This window comes from Pan troglodytes, chromosome 16, assembly GCF_028858775.2.
Source record: "Pan troglodytes isolate AG18354 chromosome 16, NHGRI_mPanTro3-v2.0_pri, whole genome shotgun sequence".
In the NCBI taxonomy this organism is placed as follows: Eukaryota; Metazoa; Chordata; class Mammalia; order Primates; family Hominidae; genus Pan; species Pan troglodytes.
Genome location: NC_072414.2, coordinates 74,416,075 through 74,438,666, shown reverse-complemented (window position 1 = coordinate 74,438,666; position 22,592 = coordinate 74,416,075). Strand labels below are relative to the sequence as shown.

At 43.1% G+C, this 22,592-nt stretch overlaps 1 protein-coding gene and 1 pseudogene across 1 annotated transcript in view; both read left to right on the top strand.

Annotated features, from left to right (window-relative positions):
• Positions 1 to 22,592, top strand: part of LOC749630 (golgin subfamily A member 6-like protein 9) — a 42,706-nt gene that overhangs the window by 17,056 nt on the left and 3,058 nt on the right. The window contains 7 exon segments of the mRNA XM_063794281.1: positions 2,177 to 2,281; positions 18,065 to 18,184; positions 19,797 to 19,884; positions 20,278 to 20,792; positions 21,059 to 21,119; positions 22,479 to 22,533; positions 22,535 to 22,579. Coding sequence (XP_063650351.1) covers positions 2,177 to 2,281; positions 18,065 to 18,184; positions 19,797 to 19,884; positions 20,278 to 20,792; positions 21,059 to 21,119; positions 22,479 to 22,533; positions 22,535 to 22,579 — 989 coding nt within the window.
• Positions 12,850 to 18,064, top strand: LOC134808469 (uncharacterized; annotated as a pseudogene).

The following is a 22,592-nucleotide window of genomic DNA, read 5'->3' as shown; positions in this document are numbered from 1 at the left end:
ACCACCCCCCCCAAACTAGTAAATTTCTAAGACCTGTCCTTCTGAATGTCTCTTACAATTTTCCCTGTGATCTCAGTTTCTTCCTCCCATCCCTCAAATGCTTTGTCTGTGTGTGTGGTGGGGGAAGAGAGTAAAATTGAAATTTGTGGAAAATGTACTACCTTGTCTGTCTTTCTTTCTTTCGAGATGAAGTCTCCCTCTTGTCCCCCTGGCTGGAGTGCAATGGCACAATCTTGGCTCACTGCAACCTCCACCCCCTGGGTTCAAGTGATTCTCCTGCCTCAGCCTCCTGAGTAGCTGGGATTACAGGCACCTGCCACCATGCCCAGCTAATTTTTGTGTTTTTAGTAGAGACGGGGTTTCATCATGTTGGCCAGGCTGGTCTCGAACTCCTGACCTCAGGTGATCCACCCGCCTTGGCCTCCCAAATTGCTGGGATTACAGGTGTGAGCCACCATGCCTGGCCACTACCCTGTCTTGTTGCTTGGTATGACTCCACTACCCTGCTCCCTCTATCCCCGTGCAGCAGCATAATTTAGGAATCAGACAGACTGAGGAGGATATATGTTATTATTTAGGTGCACCAGCCCAGTCAGATTAACATCTAAAGGACTCAGCCCTGAACAAAGAGTCAGGTTACCTTTTAAGCATTTTGTGGGGTGGGGAGAGATCTGTGCGGGGGGAAGCATATTACAGAAGCAAGAAACAAACACAGTTATTCAGTTGAGAGATGCATTACATTATTTCTTACTTTTCAAGGAAAAACATGTTTTATGACTTGAGTTTATCTGTCTAGTGGCCTTGCAGCTGCACAGCTAGAGAAACAGGGTCTTCACAATGCCTGGGAGAGGAGGAGAGATGAGGTTCACTAGCCTCAGAAAAACAGACAGTTAATTTTTAAAGTACTCCACCTCTTTTTCTTTCTTAGGGGGAATTGGGTTTTTTTAACATACAACTGCATTTTTGCTTACACATTCTTTAATTTCTTTTCATTCCTCTTTCACCCCAGCCCTCCTGTAGCCCCTTCTGTGCCAGAGGTCAGAGTGTCCAGGGCCGTGTCCAGATCACCCTGCCTCATCTCCATTATGTACTTGGCACAAAACAGAGCACACTGGGTGCATAACAAATCCACACTGGGGCTTGGCTTCCTTTTAAGCGTGAGGATTTTGGTGGATCCTAATTTATGGTTCAACCTTCTTGTTTCCACTTGCTTCATTGTTCACTTTGGGAAGGCTTATTCTTTGCTTCGTTAACCCATTCTAATCCTGTGTCTTCTTTCTTTGTCCTTTGTAAACCTGCTTCTTTCTCTTCGTCTCTTTTCTTGGTCAGAGACACCCAGAAAATTGTTCCTGACCAAGTGAAGTGAGTTGCCTTATTAGATCCCATTTGAGTCACCTTATACATTGAAAAACATTTTAAACAATGAAAACCACACTTGTGCACATAGTTTACCTTGCTTACTTCCTTAAAGTAAATATGCTTACAACACAATTTGGACTTAAACATGGAAATTTACAGTTATTCTTGGCAGTTTCCTAGTGAATTATTATTTTTTAGACAGACACTTAAGAGCCTACTAAGTATCAAGTGTTTTACAGGTTTCATTTAATCCTTACTATTCTGGGAAAGTTTTCATTTCTTTGTTTTACAGATGAGTAGACTCAAACTCAAGGAATTAGATATGATATCCAAGGTCATCTAGATTTCCAGGCTCTGTCTGCTGGATCACATTTGCTTTTGTACTTTTAACTGACTATGACTGGAACATATAATTTTATAATCCATGTGTAACAACACTGCCTGTGTGTGGTTTTCTTTTTCTTTTTTTTTTTTTTTTTTGGTAGCCTCATTAATGTTCTCTTGTTTGAAGTTTTAAGTTTCTAAGAAAACAAGGTAGCAATGAGAAATTGGACAATGTCTGGAACTTCCTTCCTCTGCCTTTATTGTTGTCATTCTGCTAGGTATCAGTTATAGTGATTATACCCCAAGCCATAGTAACTTTCTTAAGCTAGAGGCTCCTGAAAATATTTAGAGTTTTTTTTTAAATCTGTAAGCTGCAGTTGAGCAGTGACAAAATTTTTATTTCCTACTGGATTGATTACAGCAGTCATAACATTATTGATGTCTTCTAAGGGCTCTTTAACATAATGCTTATTTACTGAAATGTATTTTGTAGCTTCATCAGCAATTGAAGTGGTTGATATATGGACTCTGCAGATTATATAACCTTCCTAACCACCTGGATGTTGGCATGCCAGATCAAGCACTACCCATGGGTCAGGTAAAGTAAAAATTCTCTAGTGTTCAAGAGCTAAAATAAATTGTCTCAAACAAAAGTCAAACTAGGATGATTTTTTTAAATTATTCAACTTATTTAGAAGTTAGCTTTTCTGTTCCTGTTGGATTGTTTTGTTTGTTCTGTTTTAGATACTAAAAATAACCTTTTCATTCTTTGGAGCTGCTGGTATTAATATGACAGGCAAACAATTGCCCTTTTCCCTAACAGCAGCTTTTTGTTGTGAATATTCCTGGTGTCCATAAATGTTCTTGCTTCTTTCATTGCTTGTCTTTGCTCATTGAATTACCTTCACCTAGAAATGCCATCTCCTTAAGTCTGTCTATGCTTCTTAAGGACTCGCCCAAATGTTATCTCCTGCAAGCAACAGAAATCTCCACTAGCTCACCACTACCCCTAACTTCTTCCTGGATTTACCTATTTAGGCATCAGCTATTGACTTTTTAGTATAATACATGAGAATTTAGCTCTTATACCACCAACTTTCCCTTCCTGAAATATTATCTTTAGTGATATAAATAATCACTAATTATCATTAGGACTTCGTGAAGCCAAGTTTTCTAGAATATTTAGGATAGGATATTTCTTTTCTTGGTGCTACTTTTTGTTTTGCAGTGTCTTCCTCATAACAGTAATTTTTAATTTAAAAAATTCTGTTGTAGCCCTTTCTGTGAGATCTCCTTCTCTTCCAAAGCCTTTGGCTCCTCTGTGCCCATTTTGGCAGGTTGTTCTTCGGGTTGGCTATGCACATGTCATCTTGAGGTTTTTCTCATCTGCTCGCCTAGAGTACATCCATTGTTTCCTGGATCCCATGTCATCTTTCTTGGCTTTCCCTTTGTCATTTTACCTGACTATGTCCTCAAGTAAAACCCTGAGAAAGCATGGAGTGGTATATTTTCTGATCTCTAGCTTCTGAAAAAATACAATCCAGCGTTTGGGTTTTGGAGCCAGTCTGAGATAGATTTGAATCTTGGTTCTACTACTTATTAGCTGTATGCCCTTGGGCTGATTCCCTAATTGCTCTATGCATCAATTTCCATTTGCAAAATGGGGGAACCGGTAATAGTATTAGTACCTATGTTTCTAGGGAGCTGTGAGGATTAAATGAGTTGGTACATGTAAACCATTTAGAACAGTGCCTGGTGCTTAGCCCATCCCCATCACTATTCACTTTTGTCATAGTCTACCCTCACACTTGATTGATAGTTTGGTTGATTATGTGTTAGGTTGAGGATAATTTTACCTTAGAATTTCAAAGTCTGTGCTGTTGTCTTCTAACCAGTCATGGTGGTGAAGCCTCACGTCATCCTGAGTTTCACTCATTTATGCATGACTTTCTCTCTGGAAGCTTTTAGGAGTTTGTCTTTTCCTTGGTGAGCTGAAATAGCACAACATTGTACTTAATGTGTGTCTTTTTTCATTCACTGTGCTGGGTATACCGAATGGATAGGCCTATGGATCGGCTCTTTCAAAGTTGGAATCTTGAATCTTGTCATATTTTTGTTAACTTTCTCTTTTCCAGTTTATTTGTTCATTCTGAAGTGTCTGTTAATTGGATTTTAGTCCTCTTGTCTTGAGACTTGTATCTCACATTATTTCTAATTTTTAAAAAAATTTTAAGTTCTGGAATATTTTTCTTATTTTTTGACTTTTAGGAAATTTTATTCGGACAGTCAACGTTAAGTTTTGTTTTGGTTATTTATTGTTGCTTAACCAATTTTCCCAAAACTTAATGGCATAAAACTACACACTTGTCTACCTGTCACTACTATATGGGTTAACTGAGGATAGCTGGACAGTTTTTCTGCTGGTCTCGTTTGGCATCTCTCACTGTGCAGATAGACGGTGTCAGGGACTGGTCATCTGGATGCTCAGCTGCAGTGGAATGTCTGAGACGGCTTCTTCACCCACAGGTCACCTGCTTTGGTGTTTCTTCATGTGGCCTTCCTCTCTGGCCTCATCATATGGCTTCTCTTTCCCCGAGAGGTTAGTCAGTACTTATTTTGGCTACTAGAAGCACAGATGTGGAGCTGCCAGGTGTTCTTAAGGCTTAGACCTGGAACAGGTCTAGCGTCATTTCTACCAAATTCTGTAGGTTAAAGTGAATCTTGGGGCCAACCCAGATTCACTGTGGGATGGGACCGTCCTAGGACATGATGCCGGGAGGTGTGGCTCACTGGGGACCAACTCCCAAGATGAACCCTGAGTTCTAAGAACTTTTTCTTCTCTGATTATTCCTTATTCATATTCTATTTTTGTTTTATTCATGTAATATATTCACAAGTGTCTTTATGAAGTGATTTGGATACTCTTTTGTCTTCTCCCTAGCATCTCTTTGTTCTTTAATAAATTTTTTTCTTAGTTTATTTTGGTCTTATTTTTCTTTTTAAAACCTTTCCTTAAATATCTATTCTATGTTGCTCATCATTTGTAGTCTTTTTTTTTTTTTGAGACAGAGTTTCGCACTTGTTACCCAGGATGGAGGGCAGTGGCTCACCACAGCCTCCTGGGTTTAAGTGATCCTCCTGCCTCAGCCTCCTGAGTAGCTGGGATTACAGGCATGTGCCACCATGCCCGGCTAATTTTTGTATTTTTAGTAGAGACAGGGTTTCTCCATGTTAGTCAGGCTGGTTTTGAATTCCTGACCTCAGGTGATCCACCCACCTTGGCCTCCTAAAGTGCTGGCATTAAAGGCATGAGCCACCGTGCCCAGCCTGTATGTTTTTTTTAATTCCCTTTTTTGTTCATTCATATTTGAGAGAGGTACTAAAAGACTGGGAAGGCTGGACGTGGTGGCTCACACCTACAATCTCAGTGCTTTGGGAAACTGACGTGGGAGGCTCACTTGAGCCCAGGAGCTTAAGACTAGTTTGGGCAACATAGTGAGACCCCACCTTCACAAAAAATAAATTTAAAAAATAGCCAGGTGTGGTGACACCAACCCATAGTCCCAGCACTTGGGAGGCTGAGGCAGGAGGATCACTTGAGCCTGGGATGTTGAGGCTGAAGTGGGCTGTGATCATCCTGCTGCATTCCTGCATTCCAGCCTGGGTGAAAGAGCAAGACCCTGTCTCAAAAACATAAATAAATAAATAAATAAATAAATAAATAAATAAATAAAAATAAAAATAAAAATAAAAAATTGGGAGTTCTTCATGGCCAAGATTGCCAACTGATAGCTTTTAGGGGGAATGTATGCTGATTCCTAATTGTCATCCTCTACCCCCCTATCTTATCTCCCGGTGCAATCATAAATGATGGCTGGAACTACTCCATTTCTCTGGAGGTGAAATCTACATTCTCTTGTCTGAGGTAGATATGTTTGCTTGGGTTCTGCTTAAGGAGATGGAGGAGAGCAGTGTGTTTCAGGGCCTGGAAAATGTGTTCTCTATATAGGCTTTTGGTTGATCTCTGTTTTCAGTCTTGCCTATCAGTCCCACTCTTGGGGGTACCTGGTGTCTGAGTCTAGAACCTTTCCAGGTTGCTGTGGGACAAATTAGCTTCCTTGTTATCGGTATCCCTCTGACCTCCACTTTGCTTTGCTTTGCTCCATTAATTAACCATTTTCCATTTACTGTCATTTTCTAATGGAGGTGAATTCTCTTCTGTGGGTAACCCCATTTCTTTTTTTTGTAATTGTGTGTTTATATATTGTTTATTCTTCACTGTATTTCTAGTGGAGCCTCAGGACAAAGAGAGATGGTGGAAATATGTGTTCAGTGTTCAGTTTTTTTCTGTAAGACATCTGCAACTTGTGTTTTTCACTGAATATCACGTGGACTTAATGCATATAGAGCTACCTTGTTTTTCATGATTGTGCCTACAATTCGATGGAGAAATATAATTTGTGAATTACCTGATGAAATTTTCCTAATTTTGAATCATCCTTGCATTCCTATAATAAACACTGTTAGAATGGCTATGGTAATATTTTATTTTTGCATTTTTATTTCTGTATTAAATAAGATTATAGTTTTGTTTGTTTCCTTTCAGTTTCATATTTCATTTCAGTATCAACGGTGTGCAGGGCTAACTCGGGAAGCTTTACATCTTTTTTCTAAGACCTAGGATGTAGATCTAGTTTACACAGTAGTTTTCAACTGCAGGAATATTTTGCCTCCCATGGGACATTTGGAAATATCTGGAGACATTTTTGTGGTCACAACTGGTCACGGTCGGGAGGTCTTATTGGCATTCCGTGGGTAGAGGGGATGTTACTAAATGTCCCACAACACACCAGGAGAACCCTCACAAAGAATTGTCTGGCCCAAGATATCAATATTGCTGAGGCTGACAAACCCTGGTTTAAATAAATGTCCAATTTGGAGGATGAGTCTTTGTCTTTTTCCTTCTTCTGCGTATTGGTCTCCAGATTTTCCATTTCTTCAGTTAGTTTTCGTAACTGTAGATTCTTAAAAGAAATGAACACTTCTCCCATACTTGTAAGGTGTTGTAAAGATGTGTAAAGTTTTCACTTTTTGCATCGTATTCACATGTGGCTATATGCCCTTTTCTCTTCAAAGGTTTCTTTATCTTGATCACTTATCAGAGGCGTGACTGTTTTATTATCTTAGTCTTTTGAAAGAATCCTCCTTTAGTTTTATTTTTTAAATTTAGTGAGTTTTTTTTTCACATTTTCCTTATGTCTTAATTATTTCCCCTTTTTGTTTATTTTGATTTTTCTAGTTTAATGGATCAATGTAATTTAAATTGCTTTTTAAACAAACCTGTAATGGTATACATTTTCTTTGGGTGCTGTTTGACTTTATTGCACAAGTTTTTACAATTTATTTTTTATTATACTTTAAGTTTTAGGGTACATATGCACAACGTGCAGGTTTGTTACATATGTATACATGTGTCATTTTGATGTGCTGCACCCATTAACTCTTCATTTAAAATTAGGTATATCTCCTAATGCTATCCCTCCCCACTCCCCCCACCCCACAACAGGCCCCAGTGTGTGATGTTCCCTTTCCTGTGTCCATGTGTTCTCATTGTTCAGTTCCCACCTATGAGTGAGAACATGCGGTGTTTGGTTTTTTGTCCTTGCGATAGTTTGCTGAGAATGATGCTTTCTAACTCCATCCATGTCCCTACAAAGGACATGAACTCATCATTTTTTATGGCTGCATAGTATTCCATGGTGTGTATGTGCCACATTTTCTTAATCCACTCTATCATTGTTGGACATTTGGGTTGGCTCCAAGTCTTTGCTATCATGAATAGCGCTGCAATAAACATACGTGTGCATGTGTCTTTATAGCAGCATGTTTTATAATCCTCTAGGTATATACCCAGTAATGGGATTGCTGGGTCAAATGGTATTTCCAGTTCTAGATCCCTGAGGAATCACCACACTGACTTCCACAATGGTTGAACTAGTTTACAGCCCCACCAACAATGTAAAAGCATTCCTATTTCTCCAAATCCTCTCCAGCACCTGTTGTTTCCTGACTTTTTAATGATTGCCATTCTAACTGGTGTGAGATGGTATCTCATTGTGGTTTTGATTTGCATTTCTCTGATGGCCAGTGATGGTGAGCATTTTTTCATGTGTCTTTTGGCTGCATAAATGTCTTCTTTTGAGAAGTGTCTGTTCAAATCCTTTGCCCACTTGTTGATGGGGTTGTTTGTTTGTTTCTTGTACATTTGTTTGAGTTCTTTGTAGATTCTGGATATTAGTCTTTTGTCAGATGAGTAGATTGCAAAAATTTTCTCCCATTTTGTAGGTTGCCTGTTCACTCTGATGGTAGTTTCTTTTGCTGTGCAGAAGCTCTTTAGTTTAATTAGATCCCATTTGTCAATTTTGTCTTTTGTTGCCAGTGCTTTTGGTGTTTTAGACATGAAGTCCTTGCCCATGCCTATGTCCTGAATGGTATTGCCTAGGTTTTATTCTAGGGTTTTTATGGTTTTAGGTCTAACATTTAAGTCTTTAATCCAACTTGAATTAATTTTTGTCTAAGGTATAAGGAAGGGATCCAGTTTCAGCTTTCTACATATGGCTAGCCAGTTTTCCCAGCACCATTTCTTAAATAGGGAATCCTTTCCCCATTCCTTGTTTTTGTCAAGTTTGTCAAAGATCAGATAGTTGTAGATAAGTGGCATTATTTCTGAGGGCTCCATTCTGTTCCATTGGTCTATATCTCTGTTTTGGTACCAGTACCATGCTGTTTTGGTTACTGTAGCCTTGTAGTATAGTTTGAAGTCACATAGCGTGATGCCTCCAGCTTTGTTCTTTTGGCTTAGGATTGACTTGGCAATGCGGGCTCTTTTTTGGTTCCATATGAACTTTAAAGTAGTTTTTTCCAATTTGGTGAAGAAAGTTATTGGTAGCTTGATGGGGATGGCATTGAATCTATAAATTACCTTGGGCAGTATGGCCATTTTCACGATATTGATTCTTCTTACCCATGAGCATGGAATGTTCTTCCATTTGTTTGTATCCTCTTTTATTTCATTGAGCAGTGGTTTGTAGTTCTCCTTGAAGAGGTCCTTCACATCCCTTGTAAGTTGGATTCCTAGGCATTTTATTCTCTTTGAAGCAATTGTGAATGGGAGTTCACTCATGATTTGGCTCTCTGTTAGTCTTTTATTGGTGTATAAGAATGCTTGTGTTTCTTGCACATTGGTTTTGTATCCTGAGACTTTGCTGAAGTTGCCTATCAGCTTAAGGAGATTTGGGGCTGAGACAATGGGGTTTTCTAAATATACAATCATGTCATCTGCCAACAGGGACAATTTGACTTCCTCTTTTCCTAATTGAATACCCTTTATTTCCTTCTCCTGCCTGATTGCCCTGGCCAGAACTTCTAACACTATGTTGAATAGGAGTGGTGAGAGAGGGCATCCCTGTCTTGTGCCAGTTTTCACAGGGAATACTTCCCGTTTTTGCCCATTCAGTATGATATTGGTTGTGGGTTTGTCATAGATAGCTCTTATTATTTTGAAATACGTCCCATCAATACCTAATTTATTGAGAGTTTTTAGCATGAAGCATTGTTGAATTTTTTCAAAGACCTTTTCTGCATCTATTGAGATAATCATGTTGTTTTTGTCATTGGTTCTGTTTATATGCTGGATTACGTTTATTGATTTGTGTATGTTGAACCAGCCTTGCATCCCAGGGATTAAGCCCACTTGATCATGGTGGATAAGCTTTTTGATGTGCTGCTGGACTCAGTTTGCCAGTATTTTATTGAGGATTTTTGCATCAATGTTCATCAAGGATATTGGTCTAAAATTCTCTTTTTTTGTTGTGTCTCTGCCAGGCTTTGGTATCAGGATGATGCTGGCCTCATGAAATGAGTTAGGGAGGATTCCCTCTTTTTCTATTGATTGGAATAGTTTCAGAAGGAATGGTACTAGCTCCTCCTTGTACCTCAGGTAGAATTCGGCTTTGAATCCGTCTGGTCCTGGACTTTTTTTGGTTGGTAAGCTATTAATTATTGCCTCAATTTCAGAGCCTGTTATTGGTCTATTCAGAGATTCAACTTCTTCCTGGTTTAGTCTTGGGAGGGTGTATGTGTCCAGGAATTTATCCATTTCTTCTAGGTTTTCTAGTTTATTTGCATAGAGGTGTTTATAGTATTCTCTGATGGTAGTTTGTATTTCTGTGGGATCTGTGGTGATATCCCCTTTATCATTTTTTATTGCGTCTATTTGATTCTTCTCTCTTTTCTTCTTTATTAGTCTTGCTAGCGGTCTATGAATTTTGTTGATCTTTTCAAAAAACCAGCTCCTGGATTCATTGATTTTTTGAAGGGTTTTTTTGTGTCTCTATTTCCTTCAGTTCTGCTCTGATCTTACTTATTTCTTGACTTCTGCTAGCTTTTGAATGTGTTTGCTCTTGCTTCTCTAGTTCTTTTAATTGTGATGTTAGGGTGTCAATTTTAGATCTTTCCTGCTTTCTCTTGTGGGCATTTAGTGCTATAAATTTCCCTCTACACACTGCTTTGAATGTGTCCCAGAGATTCTGGTATGTTGTGTCTTTGTTCTTGTTGGTTTCAAAGAACATCTTTATTTCTGCCTTCATTTCGTTATGTACCCAGTAGTCATTCAGGAGGAGGTTGTTCAGTTTCCATGTAGTTGAGTGGTTTTGAGTGAGTTTCTTAATCCTGAGTTCTAGTTTGATTGCACTGTGGTCTGAGAGACAGTTTGTTACAATTTCTATTCTTTTACATTTGCTGAGGAGTGCTTTACTTCCAACTATGTGGTCAACTTTGGAGTACGTGTGGTGCTGAAAAGAATGTATATTCTGTTGATTTGGGGTGGAGAGTTCTGTAGATGTCTATTAGGTCTGCTTGGTGCAGAGCTGAGTTCAGTTCCTGGATATCCTTGTTAACTTTGTGTCTCATTGATCTGTCTAATGTTGACTGTGGGGTGTTAAAGTCTCCCATTATTATTGTATGGGGGTCTAAGTCTCTTTGTAGGTCTCTAAGGACTTGCTTTATGAATCTGGGTGTTCCTGTATTGGGTGCATATATATTTAGGATAATTAGCTCTTCTTGTTGAATTGATTCCTTTACCATTATGTAGTGGCCTTCTTTGTCTCTTTTGATCTTTGTTGGTTTAAAGTCTGTTTTATCAGAGACTAGGATTGCAACCCCTGCCTTTTCTTGTTTTCCATTTGTTTGGTAGATCTTCCTCCATCCCTTTATTTTGAGCCTATGTGTGTCTCTGTATGTTAGATGGGTTTCCTGAATGCAGCACACTGATGGGTCTTGACTCTTTATCCAATTTGCCAGTCTGTGTCTTTTAATTGGGGCATTTAGCCCATTTACATTTAAGGTTAATATTGTTATGTGTGAATTTGATCCTGTCATTATGATGTTAGCTGGTTATTTTGCCCATTAGTTGATGCAGTTTCTTCCTAGCCTCAATGGTCTTTACAATTTGGCATGTTTTTGCAGTGGCTGGTACCGGTTGTTCCTTTCTATGTTGAGTGCTTCCTTCAGGAGCTCTTTTAGGGCAGGCCTGGTGGTGACAGAATCTCTCAGCATTTGCTTGTCTGTAAAGTATTTTATTTCTCCTTCATGTATGAAGCTTAATTTGGCTGGATATGAAATTCTGGGTTGAAAATTCTTTTCTTTAAGAACGTTGAATATTGGCCCCCACTCACTTCTGGCTTGTAGAGTTTCTGCAGAGGGATCAGCTGTTAGTCTGATGGGCTTCCCTTTGTGGGTAACCTGACCTTTCTCTCTGGCTGCCCTTAATATTTTTTCCTTCATTTTAACTTTGGTGAATCTGACAATTATGTGTCTTGGAATTGCTCTTCTTGAGGAGTATCTTTGTGGCATCCTCTGTATTTCCTGTATTTGAATGTTAGCCTGCCTTGCTAGATTGGGGAAGTTCTCCTTGATAATATCCTGCAGAGTGTTTTCCAACTTGCTTCCATTCTCCCCGTCACTTTCAGGTACACCAATCAGATGTAGATTTGGTCTTTTCACATAGTCCCATATTTCTTGGAGGCTTTGTTCATTTCTTTTTATTCTTTTTTCCCTAAACTTTTCTTCTCACTTCATTTCATTCATTTGATCTTCAGTCACTGATACCCTTTCTTCCAGTTGATTGAATTGGCTACTGAGGCTTGTGCATTCATCACGTAGTTCTCATGCCATGGTTTTCAGCTCCATCAGGTCCTTTAAGGACTTCTCTACATTGGTTATTCTAGTTATCCATTCATCTAATTTTTTTTCAAAGTTTTTAACTTCTTTGCCATTGGTTCGAACTTCCTCATTTAGCTCGGAGTAGTTTGATCTTCTGAAGCCTTCCTCTCTCACCTCGTCAAAGTCATTCTCCACCCAGCTTTGTTCCATTGCTGGTGAGGAGCTGCGTTCCTTTGGAGGAGAAGAGGCACTCTGATTTTTGGAGTTTCCGGTTTTTCTGCTCTGTTTTTTCCCCATCTTTGAGGTTTTATCTACCTTTGGTCTTTGATCATGGTGACGTACAGATGGGTTTTTGGTGTAGATGTCCTTTCTGTTTGTTAGTTTTCCTTCTAACAGTCAGGACCCTCAGCTGCAGGTCTGTTGGAGTTTACTGGAGGTCCACTTCAGACCCTGTTTGCCTGGGTGTCAGCAGCGTTGGCTGCAGAACAGCGGATATTGGTGAACTGCAAATACTGCTGCCTGATTGTTCCTCTGGAAGTTTTGTCTCAGAGGAGTACCTGGCGGTATGAGGTGTCAGTCTGCCCCTACTGGGGGGTGCCTCCCAGTTAGGCTAATCTGAGAACAATAAAACAATTTGAAACAAAAATGTCTCCAGATCTCTTAAAAGGAAGCTGGGGCAGCTTTCTGTAGTGCACTTCCCAAAAATGGGCTGATTTACCTCAAGAGGCAGGGATTCTAGCCTACGTGGGATACATACAGGAGAAAAAAATCAGAAAAAGAAAGGAAATTTAAATAAAAAAATGAAAATAACAGTTCTCCCTCATTATAAAGGAAATCATTCTTTTTGTAATAATTTGGATGACAAATATTAAGAAAAATCTTTAATTTGCCACTCAAAACATTCTGGTTTGTTGCTTTTTATATGTTTTTCTGCACATAAACCTTTTAAAAAGTAGAATCGCAATATGTAGTCTTTTGTCACTTACTATATTTTGGGCATATTTCTGTGGCAGTAAATATATCCTGGCATCATCATTTTTAATAGCTGGATGTATATTAAGTTAATCACTGCCACCCCAGAGGTGAATTTTCTTATACATACATTTTAGTGGGCTCGAGCAAACATTTTTAGACTGAATTCATAGAAGTAGAATTTCTGGAGGAAAATAATTTTTAGGGTTTTTAATAGAAATTTTCAAATCATTCTCCAGGAAAAGTGACTCCGGTTATACTCCCACCAACAAGGACAGAGCTCCAGGTTCCCCTTTCCATTTGTCATCTTTCCTGCCTTTATACAGAAAATCTCATTGTTTTCATGACATTTCTTTGATTTCTTGTGCTTTTGAATCTTTGTATATGCCATTGGCCATTTTTATTCTTGTGAGAAGTGCCAGTTTCTCCATTGCCCATTTCGGTTGAAAATCATTTGTTTTTTATCTCAGTAATTTTAAAGATTTCTTTATAGGCTAAGGATTACAAGCCTTTTATCTGTCATTGAGGTGACAGAACTTTCTCCCAGTAAGTAATTTGTCATTTTGTTTTTTCTTCCTTCTTTTTCCTTTCCTTTTCTTTTCCTTGTTTCTTTCTTCTTCTTCCTTCCTTGCTTTCCTTTTCTTTCTTGCTTTCCATTCTTGCTTTCTTTTCTTTTCTCTCCATCCCTCTTTCTCTGTCTTCTTTCTTTCCTCTTTCTTTCTTTCCCTCTCTTTCTTCCTTTCCTTTCTTTCTCTTTCTTTGTTCCCTCCCTCCCTCCTTCCTTCCTTTTTTTTCTTTCTTTCACTAGCCAAGCTCCAAAGTCACACTTCACTTAATTTTTATCCTGCCAAATTTGAAAGCCTTTTAACTTTGTGATTTTAGTGTAAACAGGAGCAGGAGAAAATGTAATTATCTAAGTCTTGCTCTGTCACCCAGACTGGAGTGCAGTGCCATAATCATAGCTACTGCAGCCTTGAACTCCTGGCCTCAAGCAATTTACCCACCTCAGCCTGCCAAGTAGCTAGGACTACAGCTGTGTGCCACCACACCCAGCTAATGTTTAAAAAATTTTGTGGAGATGTGAATTCTCTATGCTGCCCAGACTAGTCTTGAATTCCTGATTTCAAGTAATCCTCCCACCTTGGCTTGCCAAAGTGCTGGGATTACAGGTGTCAGCTACTGCTCCTGACCAAGAGTTTAGTTTTGTTTGCTAGTGGTGTTCTTGGTATCTTTTCATATTTGAGGTTTTGGGCTAGTGCTGAAGTATTACACTCACCATCCGAGGTCTACAGGACTTTTGGTTTAATATTGAACAGATGGAACTGTTTAGTTCTGCATCTTTGCAGGTATACAGAATGTGCCTACCAGGAATCTGCTTTATATCCATTGAAAGCAAGAAATAATACAGTAAAACTTTGCCTGGCTAGAGGCTTTGAAAGAGTGGCGTATTCTGGTTTAATTCTATTACTTTGGAAATATGAAGGTGAAAAAAATTCAAAACTTAAATTTCCTGTTGAATGCAATTTGAAAATATAGCCAATGATTCCACTTTTCTTCTCTAGTAAGGTTGGACATTCTGATCTACTTGGTGTTTTATTATAGAACTGCTAGTGTGCTTGAGTCTTACATTGTGAAGATACTTTTTTAAAACTTGAGATGTAAGAGGATGTAAATGGTTTTGTAGGAGATCAGGCTGGATGAGAACGGACACTTGTAAACATACTTTTTAGACTAAATCTCTGATTGCTGCTTGTTTTTCTTATGGAACTCATACAAATAAAACACATTGGATGGAGGGTGCGAGTAGCAAGGAGATTCTTGTCTTTTAATTGCATGTCATTGTTTCATAACAAGGCAGAACATATGGTAACCCTGGCTTTGGACCTACAGAAGGAAACACATTTTACTACCTGCTGTATGCCAGAGGTTCTTGAACACATGGAGGGATTACTGCAGCACACATTGCTGAGCCCTACTCCAGGGTTCTGATTCACCAGGTCCAGGGTGGGGCCTGCGAATTTGCACTTATAAAAAGGTCTCAGGTGCTGCTGGTGCTGCTAGTCCATAGACTACATTTTGAGAACCACTCTTGTCTATTAAGTGTGAATTGTAGAACTCTAGAGAAAAGCTTAGTTCAGTCTGGGATAAGAAGCACACAGGTTATGGAGAAAATCATGAAAGATTCAACCCTTGATCCCAGCCTAGTGTGGATTTCAGGTAACAAGCAGTACACAGTGACATAACACAATTCTTGGTTTTCATGATTGCAAGTCATAGCCAGGTATCAAGTGAGAAATTCAGTTTCATTTGCAAGGCTTAGAGAGGCCTGGTGATTCTAGAAAAATGCGCCTTGTATTTGTTTTAAACCAGTAAAGAGCTTTAAGTGCTTATTAAATTGGAAGTTTTGTGTTCCTACTTATTTTGTATCTTATTTTATTTTATTTTATTTATTTTGAGATGGAGTCTTGCTCTGTCACCCAGGCTGGAGTGCAGTGGCATGAGCTTGGCTCACTGCAACCTCCATCTCCTGGGTTCAAGTGATTCTCCTGCCTCAGCCTCCCAAATAGCTGGGATTACAAGCACCCACCACCACACCTGGCTAGTTTTTGTATTTTTAGTAGAGACAGGGTTTCTTCATGTTGGCCAGGCTGGTCTCGAACTCCTGACGTCAGGCGATCCACCCACCTTGACCTCCCAAAGTGATGGCATTACAGGGGTGAGCCACCGCACCTGGCCCAAAAGCTTTGTGTTTTTAAAGATATTAGACATGTTTCTTGTTTTTAAAAGAAATCTTAACAATAATGTAGGAGAATAAGACAAACATTTTTCCAAAAAAGAGAAATCATTGTGATTATTTTCTGTTATTGGAATGTCGGATACTATAGTCGGCTTCATTAATCATCAAGAATGCTATGGATTTTCCATTTTTATAGGATCTATATCTCAGTTAAGGTAATACTTGTAATTCTTGTGCTCCATTTGAAGATGAAAAATATAGGCCAAAATCATAGACTTTGCATAGAAGCTGGATAATGAAGACAGCTCTGGAGGAACACATAGATACACACAGACACACATATATAAAGTATACACACATATATTTTTTAAAGTTTATTTTTTACAGTTTTAAAGCTTTTAAAGGAAAAGCCAGCCCCTCCCCTCTCCCAGAGTGGGCGGCCCCTCCCCTCTTAGTGGGCGGGGACAGCAGTTGCATGGGCAGCTTTCCTTATGATGCCACAGGTCCCTCTGGACATGCTGCTGCCTGGCCACACCTCCTTTCCCTTTCATCTTTCTCACTGACCAATGGGCTTGGAGCATTAAGGCCACGCCCCTATTCTGCGTTCCATTGGTGCCCTGGTTACGCCACCTGTGGCTCAGTTGCACAGCTGCCTGGTAGGTGACTGGAGGCATTGAGCAGTGCTCACTGGTATTTCGCTGATGTGGCCCCAACCCCGCCTCCCTCCCCACCCCGCGATGTCAGAAAAAACACAACAGGGGAAATTGGCCGCAGCCAAGAAAAAGGTAAAACACACCAGGTCATGGCCCCCAACCCAGCCACAGATCCCCTCCGATGACAAGACCGGTGCCAGAGTCCATACCACTCCTGAGGCATACCAGATGGGGCCCCCCAACCCCAGCCCCTCTGGGCTCCCCCAACCAAACCCTAGTCAGTCAGCCCCACGCCTTCAGCAAGCAGCCCAGTCCCTGCCCTTGCCAATCACCCCAGGGTGACTTTGGGCAGGTGACTCCTGGGGCTCCCTGCTCCATAATCAGCCCTCACCTCCTGCCACCCCAAGCCCAACCTCCCTGGGCTCTTTGGGCTTGCGTCTCCCAGGACCTGGATCCCCCAGCCCCAGGCCCTGCCCTCACCAGTCATCCCTGGGTGGCTTTGGGCTGGTGACTCCCGGGGCTCCCTACTGCAGACTCTGCCCTCCCCTCCTGCTGCCCCAAGCTCGACCTCCCTAGGCTTCTTGGGCTGGCGTCTCTGGGGACGTGGCTCGAAACCGTGTGTTTCCCTCCCCCATCGTGGAGCAGCGACTCGGGCATCGCGCTGATGTGGTCCCCTCCCCTGGGAGGAGTGGAATGCAATGATGTCACAGTGCCCCTAGGAACTGTCATTACTGCTGCAAGACCGGCCTTTGATCTTACAACCCAGTCCCCTAAGTTTTCTCACCCCATTTCTGGTTCCTCTGTTTGCAGCACAAATTTCCAGCTGGAAGGGGAGTGGAGACTATGGGACCTAGGAGCAAGAGGTTTCAGGCTGCCTTACTCCCTTAACATAGACATTGACAGTGGGAAAAGCCTACACTTCCCCTGTGAGCTCAAAATGTTCACAGTATCTCTGGGTGGCAATGGAAGAATGGGTTTGGTTTGGTTTTTTCCCAGGCTTCTACTTTCCAGAGAGACTTTCACATTTTTTTCTGAGTTCTCCACGGTTCTGGGACCAGACTGCCCTTCAGTCAGTGGCCTCTGAAGTGAGATTTGCTCATCTTCTGTGGAATAGATCTTGGGAAACTGAACTTGACAGCTTGAATCTTCCTCATATCGTCTCAACCTGGGGTACTTTGAGTGCCACAGGATAAATGTGGGACATCTTTCTGAAGCATCATTTTCCCTTGATTCTCTTGAGAAAATGCATTAATGTACTTAGGGATGACAGACACATAGGTTTCCAAGCGTATACCAGACTTCGCTCTGAAATGAGGCTTGGGTTGTCCTCTTTCTGATAAATTCCCGGATTTAATAGAAAAGCTGCCTTCTGCCATGAGGACACATTGATACGAAAGTGTGAGAGGTACTGGTGCGCTTCTTCACGCTAGCAGACCTGTGAGGATGTGTGACTCTAAACCACACGGCCTACAGTTCCTGCCTGCTTCATGTTTACTTTTCTACCTCTGCCCCTGGTTTTGGTCCCTGGCAGCTGCTGATTCATGGCAAAACCCCAGAGCTTGGAGTCAGAGGACTGAGTTTAAGTTCCAGTATTGCCTTTTTTGATCTTTCTTTTTTTTTTTTTCTATCCATGATATCAATCCCTCTCAGTCACTAAGTGATTGTGACAACACCTTGTACAGTTGTTGGTGGCATTACATCAGATGGTATATAAGAGTATTTTGTCAAAACTGTAAAGGAGGATGTGGCTGTAGGGGCTGATCATTCTCATGAGTGTTACTGCTCTTCTTTCCCACAGTTAAAAGCATATTGGCAGAGGAAGAGCCCTGGCATTCCAGCAGGAGCTAACAGGAAAAAGAAAATCAATGGCAGTAGCCCTGACACAGCCACTTCTGGTGGTTACCACTCACCTGGGGATGTGAGTCTCGGCGGGCCAGGGTCCTGGGGACAGGGGGCCCAAGGGGCAGTAGAGGGTAATTGTTAAGATTGTAGATGGACTGTTGGGTACTGGTTAAGAATTCTGGATTTGAATCCTGCCTCTCCGTCTGCTAAGGATTGATTTGGGATTGATTAGCATATGATTTAGGGCAAGTTGCTTGAGGTCTTTGGGTCTCTCTTTTCACATCTGTATAATAGAGGTGGTATTTTTTGACTTCCATTTGTGAAGTTTAAATGAGATTCGTTATTGTTGCTTTTATGTGAATCCTTAGTACATGGCCTGCTGCAAACACCCAGGACACCGAGGAAATGGTCGTTGCTGTTTGATTTTCCTCATCCCCAGTCTCAAGGGGAAGCCAGGCCAATGAGAAGAGCCACTTGCCATCAGGCTGTCCCTTTAGGAGTCACTGAAAGGGCCCCAGGGTGGGATGGTGGGGAGATAAGAACCACGAGAGAAGTTGGCACAAAGGAGTTATGGGAAAAAGGGTCCAAGATAGGCAGAAAAGAAGCTTTTGCCAGTTGATGGGGGAAGAAAGGAAGTCAGAGGGCTTAGACAGTGAGGGGGGACAGAACATCTCCATGTGCACTCTCATCTCTTGCAGTCAGCAACAGGTATCTACGGGGAGGGCCGTGCATCCTCTGCTACCCTGGAGGATCTGGAGGTCAGAGGCCCTGGGCCGAGATGCAGTGACCCTGCAGGCCAGCCCTCCAACCTCCTCCCACAGCAGGGGCTTGTTGCCCCTCTGCCAGCTGAGGCAGCCCACACACCCCCACCAGCCCTAATGATTATTCTCTCTACCCCTCCCCACAATCTTCCTCCAACTCCTTCTCTCTGCATGCACCTCAGAGCCAGTACCAAGAACTAGCAGTGGCCCTGGATTCAAGCTCCGCAATAATCAGTCAACTCACTGAAAACATCAATTCACTTGTAAGAGTCCAGTGGGGTCCCCTGATTACAGCTGGTCAATCCTGGACTCCAGTTTCATCTTGGGGCCCTGAAGAAAGGGGCTAGGGGCCCCTGATGCCAAGGGCAAATGGGGAGCTGGGCACCCAGGTCTCACCTGGAGGGACCCCAGAGCACAGAACATGCAGCATGGCTCTTCTGCACTGCCCTCTTTGCTGACTCTCTCTTCTCCAGACACCCCTGCTCTAGTCCTTGCCACACATGCCCTGGGGTTGTCACCTCTCCGGGAAGCACTAGCCTGACTGGTTGTCAGGGATCCATATTTCTGTCCTGCCTCAGTCCCTAATTTGCTTTTTGAGTCTGGACAAGCCATCTCTCCTCTTTATGCTCGTGTTTCTGGAGGAGGTAGAGAGTATCAAAGGTCTCGGTTAGCTCTGAAAGTCAGAGATTTAAAGGCCCCTAGAATGGAAACCTCAGGGCCAAGGGCTCCTGTCTGTCCTTTGCTGTTTTATATCTCTGCTATGAAGAACTGTACCTGGCCTGTAAATGCTCAGTAAATGTTTGTTGAATGAATGCACGTTTCCAAATCACAAACTGGCAGAAGGGGGGTGGGCCTTTCTCAAACTCTGTCTCTAGAGGTTCACCAGCCCCTCCCTCCAGGGCCATTTTCCCCCTTTGCTTTGGGCAGGTTTGCACATCTAAGGAGGAGAAGAAGCATGAGATACTTCGGGTACAGAAGCTTGGGAGGAGCTTGTTCAAACTCAAAAACCAGACGGGTAAGATGGGGCTGGCATGACCTGGCAGCAGGACTGGCATTAGAGGGCTGTGGGGGTGACTTAGAATGCCCCCAGGGAGGTGGGTGGATGGAAGGGCTTTGAGGCAGAGGGAAAGAGGTCTGTGCCAGGGGAGGACAAGTCTTGTCATCTCCATGAGCCTCAGTGTCCTCATCAGTAAAGAGGGAGGAGTGCCCATTGTCAGCCACCCACAGTGCTCTCTATCTGAAAGTGACTTGGAAGATTGGCTACCATCCGGGTGTGAGGAGTCATTAGCAGTGAGGCCAAGTTTGGGAAGCCTGAGAGGAGGAGCTGTGCACCGAAGGGAGGATTTTTTTTTTTTTTTTTTTTTTTTTTGAGAATCCAGAGGCCCTTATTGTCTACTTCCTTTCTCAGCTGAACCCCTGGCCCCAGAGCCCCCAGCAGGGCCATCTAAGGTGGAGCAGCTACAAGATGAGACCAACCACCTACGGAAGGAGCTAGAGAGTGTGGGAAGACAGCTCCAGGCTGAGGTGGAAAACAATCAGATGTTGAGTCTCCTGAACAGGAGACAGGAGGAGAGGCTACGTGAACAGGAGGAGAGGCTACGTGAACAGGAGGAGAGGCTACGTGAACAGGAGGAGAGGCTACGTGAACAGGAGGAGAGGCTACGTGAACAGGAGGAGAGGCTACATGAACAGGAGGAGAGGCTGTGTGAACAGGAGGAGAGGCTACGTGAACAGGAGGAGAGGCTGTGTGAACAGAAGCTGCCAGGGCAGGAGAGGCTGCTGGAAGAGGTGGAGAAGCTGTTAGAACAGGAGAGGCAGCAGGAGGAGCAGGAGAGGCTGCGGGAGCTGGAGAGGATGCTGGAGCTGGGGTGGGAAGCCCTCTACGAGCAGCGGGCCGAGCCACGCAGCGGCTTCGAGGAGCTGGTGCGTTGCCCCACCTGGGGAGGCTGCCCTCTTCCCTAGCCCTCAAGGCCTTTGTTTCCCCACCTGTAAAATGGGGCATTGTAGCCTTCACATGAAATGGTACTTCTAAAGGCATCTGTGAGCCAGAGCCCTGCTCTGATGGCTGTGGGAGAGAGGGGATATTTTTCTAACCTGCCTCCACCCTTCCCGGTGCCATGGGAGGCAGACACTAAGTTCTGGGGTCCCCAGTTTTAGTGGGTGGCCACTGATTGCTTCTCTCTGTCCAGAACAACGAGAACAAGAGCACACTGCAGCCGGAGCAGCAAGTAAAGGAGCTGAAGAAGTCGGGTGAGCTGAAAGAGACTGTAACCTCCGACCCATCCAAGAAGATGTGGGAGGCGGGCACCAGCCTCTGGGGAGGGGAGGTGCCAGGCCACAGGCAGCTGCAGCCTGGGGACAGGTGACCCCAGCACCCTCCGGGGCAGTCCTATGACTGTTTCTTGCTTCCTGCCCTCTGACTTTTAGAGGTGGGTAGCCCTGGGGTCCTCCCAGGTCTGGACATCATCATCCCAGCTAGAGGCATGGAGCCCCCCAATCACAGAGGAAGAGACAGTGGTATAAGAGGCTCCTTATGTCGGGTGTGGTGGCTCACGCCTGCAATCCCAGCACTTTGGGAGTCTGAGGCAGGACAATCACTTGAGGTCAGGAGTTTGAGACCAACATGGCCAACATGGTGAAAGCTCCTCTCTACTAAAATTAAAAATAATAATAATAGGCCGGGCGCGGTGGCTCACGCCTGTAATCCCAGCACTTTGGGAGGCCGAGGCGGGCGGATCACAAGGTCAGGAGATCGAGACCATCCTGGCTAACACGGTGAAACCCCGTCTCTACTAAAAATACAAAAAATTAGCCGGGCGTGGTAGCGGGCGCCTGTAGTCCCAGCTACTCGGGAGGCTGAGGCAGGAGAATGGCGTGAACCCGGGAGGCAGAGCTTGCAGTGAGCCGAGATCGCGCCACTGCACTCCAGCCTGGGCGACTGAGCGAGACTCCGTCTCAAAAAAAAAAAAAAAAAATAATAATAATAATAATAATAATAATTAGCTGGGCCTGGTGGTGCATGCCTGTAATCCCAGCTACTCGGGAGGCTGAGACACGAGAATCACTTGAGCCCGGGAGGTGAAGGTTGCAGTGAGCTGAGACTGCACCACTGCACTGCAGCCTGGGAAAAAGAGTGACACTCTTTCAAAACAAAACAAAACAGAAAAACAAAAAAGACTTCTTAGATTCAAACTGGATTCCGGCCTCGGTTCCACTGGTCATAATTCAACTACTTTGCATCTCTAAGTCTCTGTTTCTTTAACTTCAAAAGGAAGTTAGCCTTTTCCTTGCAGAGGTGCTGAGGATTAAATGAGATAATACGTGGAAACATTAGGCATGTAGCACACTTAGCAGATGGTGGTTGGCTCCGCCTGCTTTTCCACCAGTCTGTGGCCTACAGTTTAAATGCTGGGAAAAAGGACGTGAGATTTGATGCTAGGGAAGGAGGCATGGGGTTCTAGGCAAGGGAGCCAGTCTCTTAGGCCTGGAGCAAGGGGCCAGGGGCCTGGGCAGGCCACAGAGCCCCACAGTGCCCTCGCTACCCTATTAATGGGCCAGGAATCTGGAAGCCAGCCACCACATGTCCTCATGCCCAGGGTCTTCCGGCAGGTGGAGCTGAAGAGCCAAGAGGCTCCGAGTCTGCAGCAGCAGCCAGACCAGTACCTGAGCCCCAGTCCCACAGGAGCTTGGGTGTGCGGACAAGCAGGGTGGTGAGTAGAGCCC